The 8,463-nt window shown below is 47.2% G+C and overlaps 1 protein-coding gene across 1 annotated transcript; it reads left to right on the top strand.

Annotated features, from left to right (window-relative positions):
• The first annotated feature begins 2,018 nt into the window (after positions 1-2,018).
• LOC136485779 (protein ALP1-like) lies at positions 2,019-4,958 on the top strand. Its single transcript, XM_066482617.1, has 2 exons — positions 2,019-2,430; positions 3,735-4,958. Exons 1-2 carry the CDS (start codon positions 2,295-2,297, stop codon positions 4,769-4,771), a joined length of 1,173 nt encoding a protein of 390 aa, XP_066338714.1. The 5' UTR covers positions 2,019-2,294; the 3' UTR covers positions 4,772-4,958.
• Positions 4,959-8,463: the final 3,505 nt, after the last annotated feature.

The raw sequence follows: 8,463 nt of genomic DNA, 5'->3' as shown, positions 1-8,463 counted from the left end.
ATCATTTGAAAACCGAAATGATTTCCATCGTAGGGGCATGACAACCTTGATTGCCCAATCGATCTCCATTACCGTGACCTAACTTAATTGTTTCTGCAAAACACACGTTAGTCACAGTAATCACGTATTGTCATTAATCACCGAAACCCAACTAGGGGCCTAGATGCTTTCAACGCACAAGCCATTAAAAAGTTGAGCTTCCACGAGTGCCATCGTTCTAAACTTCTTTGCTCTCCAAGCCATTCAATCCGTTTTTTCTATTTAACGGTGTCAAACAGACAGGTGAAATAACCATTTTACCCTACAGTGGGTCCGTTTGTTAGCCACCCAAACTTTCTCTTTTTCTCTCTCTTTCTCTTGCGCCTCCATTCCACGCTCCCCGTGCCCCTACTCATCGTCGCGGCGCTGGCGGCACGGGCGGGGGCCGACGACCTCACGAGCGACGCGCGGGCGCTCCTGGCGTTCCGTGACGCCGTGGGGCGGCGCCTGGCGTGGAACACCTCGGACGACGTGGGCGTGTGCTCGTGGATGGGGGTCTCCTGTGAGAACGGTCGCGTGGTGGTGCTGCAGTCCCTGGGGCGACGCTCTTGGGGGTGGTCCCCGCGGGGACGCTAGGGAACTTGACGGCCAGGCACCACAGGTAGCAAGCAAGAGGATCCAGTCCAGCCAGGCACCTGCGCCTGCACGTTGCTCCCAAATTGCATCAGTTGCCGAGGATGGACATCTCGGCAAAGCCAGCAGGAGCAGCAAGCAAGCAAGTGCAAGATGCGAGCCGGTGGCTGCGCGGTGCTGCAGGCGCTGGCCTCGGAGGCGGTGGGCGTGGTACGGCAGGCCGTGGCCCTGGCCCAACGGCGCGGCCATGCTTAGGTGACCCCGCTCCATGTCGCCAGCACCATGCTCTCGGCGGTGGGGCTCCTCCACTCCTACTCCCACCCGCTACAGTGCAAGGAGCTCGAGCTCTGCTTCAACGTCGCACTCAACCGCCTCCCCACAGCCGGCCCCGCCACCACTGTCATGTTCCACCCTCACTCCCTCCACCATGGTGGTCACGGGAAGCAACACACGCTCGTGCTGTCCAACGCGCTCGTCGTCGCGTTCAAGCGCGCGCAAACACACCAGCGCCGTGGCGGCGTGGAAGGAGGGCAGGCACAGGGACAACCGCCGCAGCCGGTGCTCGCCGCCAAGGTCGACATCGAGCAGCTCATCATCTCCATCCTCGACGACCCCCAGCGTCAGCCGCGTCATGCGCGAGGCTGGCTTCTCCAGCTCCCAGGTCAAGGCCAACGTCGAGAAGGCCGTCTCGTCGTCATCGTCACCGGAGCATCAACCGAACACGACGATACCATCCAGCGCCCACGCGACGAGCTCTCCTGCACCAGGTTCCAGTCACCCAAGCAGCAGGCGCCCCAACAAGTCCGATGACGATGCCATGCACGTGCTCGACTGCATGGCGAGTGGGACCAAGCGGTGTGTTGTGGTCGTTGGCGAGAGCACGGCCACCACGGAGGTGGTGGTGAAGGCGATGATGGATAGGGTGAGCAAAGGGGAGCCGCAGCAGCGGCACGAGCGGCTCAAGAACCTCCAGTTCGTGCCCCTCTCGGCAACGTCCTTCCAGCGGAAGCCGAGGGAGGAGCTTCGCCCGGCCGCGGTGAGCGCAAGCGTGGGCGAGCGAGCTCCGCCCCGACATCGGCACGACGCGAGGCTGGCGCGTGGCGAGGAGGAAGGTGGAGCCGCGTCGCTGACAGTTTGGCCCCACTAGAGAGAGAAAGAAGCAAGAAGATAAGAGAACGGTATTTTGGACGTTTACACTGACCGGGTCCATATATAAGGGCTGTCAAATGGTAAAAAATAAACAGAGTACAGACGGAATAACTTGGAGAGCAAAAAAAAAAAAAAAATCAAAACAATAACATTCATGAGAGCTTAACTTTTTTTGATGACCTATGTCTAATCGTAAACTGTTTTAATAGCGTACGTGCAAAAGCCTCGTAGAAGAAAGAGGCTCCTCCTCCCTTGTCCCTCTCCGCCCTCTCCACCTCCTCCCCCTTGCCGCCGCTTCTCCCTTCCCCTCCCCTCTCAAACATCCCAATCCGCAGCGCAGGAACTTGCGCCAACGTCTACCCTCCCAGCGGCACTCCTCATGCGCTGCATCCTCCGCCGCCTGCCGCTGAGTCCTCCAAGCCACCGCGGCCGCACCTCGCCGTCCATGTCCATGCCCGCCGCCCCGGCTTTCTGATTCGTCCCTTACCCGCGCGCCTGCGGGCCGATCCTCCCGATTCCTCCTCGCCCGCGCCATGCCGCCGCTGCGCGGGGCCAAGCGCCGCCGGAAGGCGGCGTTGGAGAAGAAGGCGGCCGCGGCCGCAATGGCGGCTGCCGCCGCGGGCGAGCCGCCCGCCGACTGGTGGGACGCCTTCTGCATGCGGATGTCAGGTGCGTCTCCCTCCCCCGTCCGCCTCTGGATGGCTGACTATGGTGCTCGCTGGTGGCCGTGCGTCGGTCTCCGTCATTAAGATTTGTTGCGGATTGCGCGGTGGATGCTTGCTCCCGACCGTCGGGCGGCGATTGGTAGATCTGTGTCGCATCAGGGAGGAATTGCGCCGGTAATCTTGTGGCTCTGTCGATCTTGGTACGGAGTGGGCGTGATTAGTGCGGTGGTAATGCTGGAGTTGGAGCAATGCCGCTGGCCTGAGTCGTGTTCAGTTTTAGGTGTGAACTGTCAACAGTGAACATTCCAGTTTTAGGTGTGATTCCATTTTCGAATTAAACTAGGTTGCCAAGAACAGAGCACTGGATTCTGTATCCCTGTTGTGATTATTAAGTTGGCAGGATTGAAAAGTTCAGTTTTTGCTGAATGGCTAAAATTTTGGAGGTCTGAAATTAACGCAGCTTTAGTCATGTGGTTTAATTATGGCAATGGTCTTGATCAGTTCATAGGACTGATAGCTACTGCCTACGGATATGATAGCTGTTCTTGCTCTATAAGCACATATTAGCTTTGTGATTGAGTTTGCCATGTGATTCAGCCTTGTACTTATAGCAGCACCTGTATCAATCATTCTATTTTTTGCACAGTACATTAGGCTTCATTTTTGTTTTGCAATTAATTTTCTCAGAAGTTGAAGGACTTCTCAAATCCTAATTTAGTGAAGCAGAAATAGAGCATGATGGAAGTTGTACGTAAAGGGCAGTGATGCTCTTTCTAACACGATCAACCCCAAACTTATTTCTGAACTATTTCATAAGCTAACCTTACTCGTCCCAGTTTTACTGAGTATAACTTCAAACAAGTATTTAAAAGAGACATTTTTTATTTATACATGTCACATAGATAACTGATTCTGGTTTCAATATTACTATTTTCTTTTGGTGCTGGACTGCTCGACATAGAACTAACTTAGCAATTATGACCTGTAGTGTTTGTTATGCTTATTTTACTGATTATTATGACTTTCTGAGTTGGTGCATTCTGGCATGTTCGTATATATCATAGGTTACTTTGTCATTGATGGGAATTATGTAGATTGGAATTTGATCTGTACCTGACAAATACTCTAGTGTAATTTATCTGTGATTAGTGTTCATGTTCGTAAATATCATGTTTCCTTCTTAGATACTCCTGTCAAGGTTAATAAAGCTAGATGGAATGCTCTATTGTAATTCCTCTGTTCTTGCTTACCACTTACCAATTATGGAAGTTTCAAACTTATAACTAGTCTTATGTTTTCTTCTTATAGGAACCTTATCTTATATCGAGGATGCACTGAGATTCGAGTCTGTGTTCAAAATGCCAAGAAGAGCTTTTGACTATGTCTGCAACTTGGTGAAAGATGAAATGATGGTGAGGTCCAGCAGCTATACCTTTCTTGATGGCACAATGCTGTGTTTGGAAGATCGAGTGGCCATTGCTCTGCGGAGGCTGAACTCTGGTGGGTCACTGGTGACCGTAGGATCCTCTCTTGGAGTGAACCACTCAACCGTGTCGCTGATAACTTGGCGATTCATTGAGGCCATGGAGGAGCGAGCGAGCCACCACTTGCGCTGGCCAGACTCCAGTGAAATGGAGAAGATCAAGTCCAAGTTTGAGAAGATCCATGGTCTGCCAAATTGCTGCGGCGTTGTGGACACAACACACATCACAATGTGCCTTTCATCAGCTGAGCCAAACTGCAAGGTCTGGCTTGATCAGGAGAAAAATTACAGCATGGTATTGCAAGCTGTTGTTGATCTGGATACGAGGTTTACAGACATCGTGACTGGGTGGCCTGGTAGCATGAAAGAGTCGAGCATTTTGCACAGCTCTGGCCTTTTCAAGCTCTGTGAGAAAGGTGAGCGGCTGAATGGCAGCAAGGTGAAGGTATCAGATGGATCAGAGATCGGGGAATACTTGATTGGTGACTCGGGCTACCCTCTTCTTCCCTGGCTGCTCACACCTTACCAAGAGAAGGACCTCACAGAGTCCAGTGCTGAGTTCAACAGTAGGCACTCTGCAGCGAGAACAGTCGCTCCAAGGACACTGGCCAAGTTCAAGGACACATGGAAGTTCCTGCAGGGGGAGATGTGGCGTCCGGACAAGCACAAGCTGCCCCGGATAATCCATGTCTGCTGCTTGCTGCACAACATAATCATAGACCTTCAGGAAACAGCCATGGACGAGGCACGGGCGTGGTCGAGCGACCATGACGCTAAGTACAGGCAGCAGGTGTGCCAGCTAGCCGATGAGAATGGAGTCAGGCTGAGGGACAAACTGTCCCAGCACCTAATCAGCAGGTAACCAAGAGGAGGAAAGAATGATCGAGAAGAGTGCTGTTTTCATCTGTTTCAGGCAGCTCTAAATCCTTTTTGATGTTCAGTTTTGCAGAGTTGTAACTGAGGCAGGTGAGGCCATCGGATCAAACTCACTGTAACCCTCTTAAAATTAAAGGTGTTGCAAACTTGTCAAATCAATTTGGCTCCTTTGGTTTATCGTGTTTGTGCCTTGGTGGTCTTGAAAAATTTCATGAATGTTTGTTTGCGACGATGTAGTGTATTCCCTCCGTCCCAATAAAATCTTAGTCCTAGCTACGAACCTGGACAGGTCTTTTTGGAAGAGAGGGAGTAGTATAGATGCACATGGACTTCAAATGTCAGATCTCTACTGGTTTTCATCTAGACCTTGATCCTTGAGACACCTAGAGCTCTGTTAGTTTCTAGAAGGTTGTAGAAGGTGTAAGATGTTCGCATTTGCTCCACTTAAGAGCATCTCGGAGTTCCCAACAATTTCTTTCCAAAACCATGTAATTTTTCAACTCGTAAAAAATTATTGGAAGGAATAAATAAGAGCATCTCCTACCGTTTCAATAATTTACTCTTAAAATATAGAAGATAATTTTACATTAGAAATCATGTACTAAATTATCCTAACCACTTTTATATATTATCTCTGGTAGATTTGCATCAGGAACCCTTTACTACTCTTTATTCTTTTCCACGACCTTTCACTTTTAGATTGGCCAATGGATACGCGCGTGGTAGACGCGTGGATATAGATCAGTCTATTTTCCATGCGCGGAAAGATTGGCAGGTGAGATTGAGAACTGTTGGAGATTGTTTTTTTTTTCTTCCATTTTTGCCAAAAATACTAGATTGGGAGGCTTTATTGAGAACTCTTGGCGATGCACTTACTCTCTGGATATTTCTAGGCCTCAAGCGTTATTGGAGAGCTGTTTTTTGCTGAAATACTAAGGTAACAATGCTAGTGGCAGTTTATCGATGTGTAGAGGGATGCTTTTTTTTTCTAGTTAACATGTTAATTTCCAGACCTCATAGATGATTTTTTATTGGCCAAATACTAAGATTATAGAATATATTTTCTTTATTTTGTTTTTTTCCTACCTCTAACTACATTATAACATCTGATGGGTACTCTAATATCAAAGCATTTTAAATTGTTTATTACTCCCTCCATTCCAAATTATAAGACGATTTGGATTTTCTAGATACATATTTTTTGCTATGCATTTAGATATGAACTATGTCCAAATACATATCAAAAGCAATGTATTTTATATTTCTAAATATTTTATATCAAAAGCAATGCATTTAGATATAAATATTTTATCTTGCTTATCGAGTAATCAAACCTCTTTTAAGTTTTGCTAAACACAAAGAAAATAATATCAATATTTATATTTCTAAATAAGCTTATTATGAAAGTATATCCCACAACCAATTCGACGATACTTATTACACATCATAAGTTTTAGTATTTTTATATATTTAGTCAAAATTAAAAAAAAAATCTCCTTGACAAGCTAGATGCACCCCCCCCCCCCCACACACACTTTTATAGGAGATGTGCCCTTATTTGGGATGGAGGGAGTATTGAATAAAGTTTTTTTTAATATATTTGGTTAAACTTAAAAAAATTGACTGTTCGATAAGTGATAAGTGAGGTGTGTACTTGTTTTAGGAAGGAGATTATATTGAAATAAAGGGACATACTGCTAGTTACCTCTGTATCTCTTGGCCCTAATGTATGTCTATATATATATACAAGCAGGTAACCCCGCGCGTTGCGCGGGTAACAGTGGGGGAAAAAAATTTGTTTTGCGTAAAAAAAAAATCATACTGTTCCTTAACGGGCGGAGTACTGTTCATAATAATCCGTTACTGTTCGTAGTAACCCGTCACTGTTCATAAACCCGTTACTGTTCAAAGAAATTCGTTACTGTTCACCGGAAAACACATCACGTTTACTGTACCGGTGACAGTGATATGTGAGAGGGACGGAGGTTGCCGGCTTGCACGCTCTTTATACTATAGTATAGATATATCCTCTAGAGTTGCATGTGCTTGCTAGATCCATACAGAGAATGCCCCACGGGCTAGTGGCACGCCTTATAAAATTGCAAGAATAACCCACCAGGCCCATAGGAACACAGAAGTCTAGCCTTATTGCAACAATGGCCTGCCAGTCCCAAGACAATCATCCAACCGACACATGTTTGTTGATCAAAGTCCACATAGCCGCCGTCGCCGTCGCCGGTCCTACGTAGCCGCCGCGGTACACGCGGATGGAGCCTGCCGAGCTCTGCCGCGTCTGACCGGTGGGCTTAGCGGGCCGAGTAGCAGTTGCCACAAAGCCGGCATGCCAATCACGTCCCGGCCATACCAGGCGCGGTAAAGCAGCCTCAGAGCTCTCTGCTTGGCTGCTCTGTTCCATGCATCACAATTACAACAGCAAAAAATAAAAATTAACTGGCACATAATACTATCCAAGTATCCATTAATTCGTGTTTCGAGTTAGCATCAACCGCAGCAGTATGATACAAGTAGATGCGTTTCTTACATCAGTTGCAGCTGTAATGATTAATGAATCCTTGACTGCATTACATGGGGCAACCTTCCTGAAGAAACTCTAAGCATTTCGCCAACCTTGCTGAAGAAACTGAATCAAACTTCATGAAATACAAACGATGTGAGTCTGCAGTCCAAGCCACCTCTCTGTTTGACATGCATTTTGAATTCAATAATTCACGTAATTAGCAATTGACCAACACCGTGAAGTGTATTTACTGTGCTACCTCATGGAGCCATGGGCAAAGACTAGTCACAAATAGCCATTTTCATAGATAAACGGCATTATATATTTCAGCAAGCCATGCACATTTCTATGTCGTGTTGGAGTCATTCTACTATAATTGCTTTCATGAGTCAATTCTAACATTAGTTGGACAAATGATTTTCAGTTCACTAACTGAACCACGTACACATAACCAAACTATTTTCAGTTCCATGGTTATGTCAACAGAAAGAAAGCGCTGCACTTAAGACCACTGATAAACTCATCAACCCATTGAATCCATAAGCGGATAAGCCAACTTCAAAATTTCAGTACTGGTTTATTCTTTAAGGAGAGCCTTGTTCAGTATTTCTATGCATCAGTAAACAATATGCCATCAGCAGTATTGATAGAAAATCGGTACTAGCAGTCTTGTCATATACTCTTATGGTTTGGACTTGAGACAACTGAATCTTAGATAGGAAATCTCGACATAAATTTGCATAATCCGCAACCGTGCATGGCAAACCCTCGATGCCATCAAGAATATCGACAAATCACCAATTGGTCGCCTTTGGTGTGGCCTGACAAACTTGAGAAATCCAAGCACAATGCAGAGGACAGACCCAATAAGCATGAAAAGAAGTGGCCTGCTTCATGAGCATGCATGAATGTCGTATGTCCCTGCTGACGCCACCAGCTTCCTACTCCGTATGGTGCAGGTAGATGGAGGAGTTTGCGCCCCAGTTGAGATTCGGCAACCACTGGAGCCGTAAGGACTCGTCATGCGTTCTTAAACGGCACCAAGGGCGGCCTTCCCTCCTGTCAAAGAATTGAATTTTTTTTAGGAAGCGTCAAAGAATTGAATTTCAGCTGTCAAAAAATATAGGGCACTGGGTCAAGGTGCTCATACGGCCATGTGT

Source organism: Miscanthus floridulus, chromosome 10 (genome assembly GCF_019320115.1).
Source record: "Miscanthus floridulus cultivar M001 chromosome 10, ASM1932011v1, whole genome shotgun sequence".
Taxonomy (NCBI): Eukaryota; Viridiplantae; Streptophyta; class Magnoliopsida; order Poales; family Poaceae; genus Miscanthus; species Miscanthus floridulus.
Note: the sequence above shows the minus strand (reverse complement) of the source record. Positions and strands in the feature narration are given on the sequence as shown.

Excerpts from the sequence above, each read along its gene's own strand:
- LOC136485779 (XM_066482617.1), top strand. The coding sequence starts at position 2,295 with ATGCCGCCGCTGCGCGGGGCCAAGCGCCGCCGGAAGGCGGCGTTGGAG. Across the intron at positions 2,431-3,734 it reads CTTCTGCATGCGGATGTCAG|GAACCTTATCTTATATCGAG; the intron begins GTGCGTCTCCCT and ends TTCTTCTTATAG.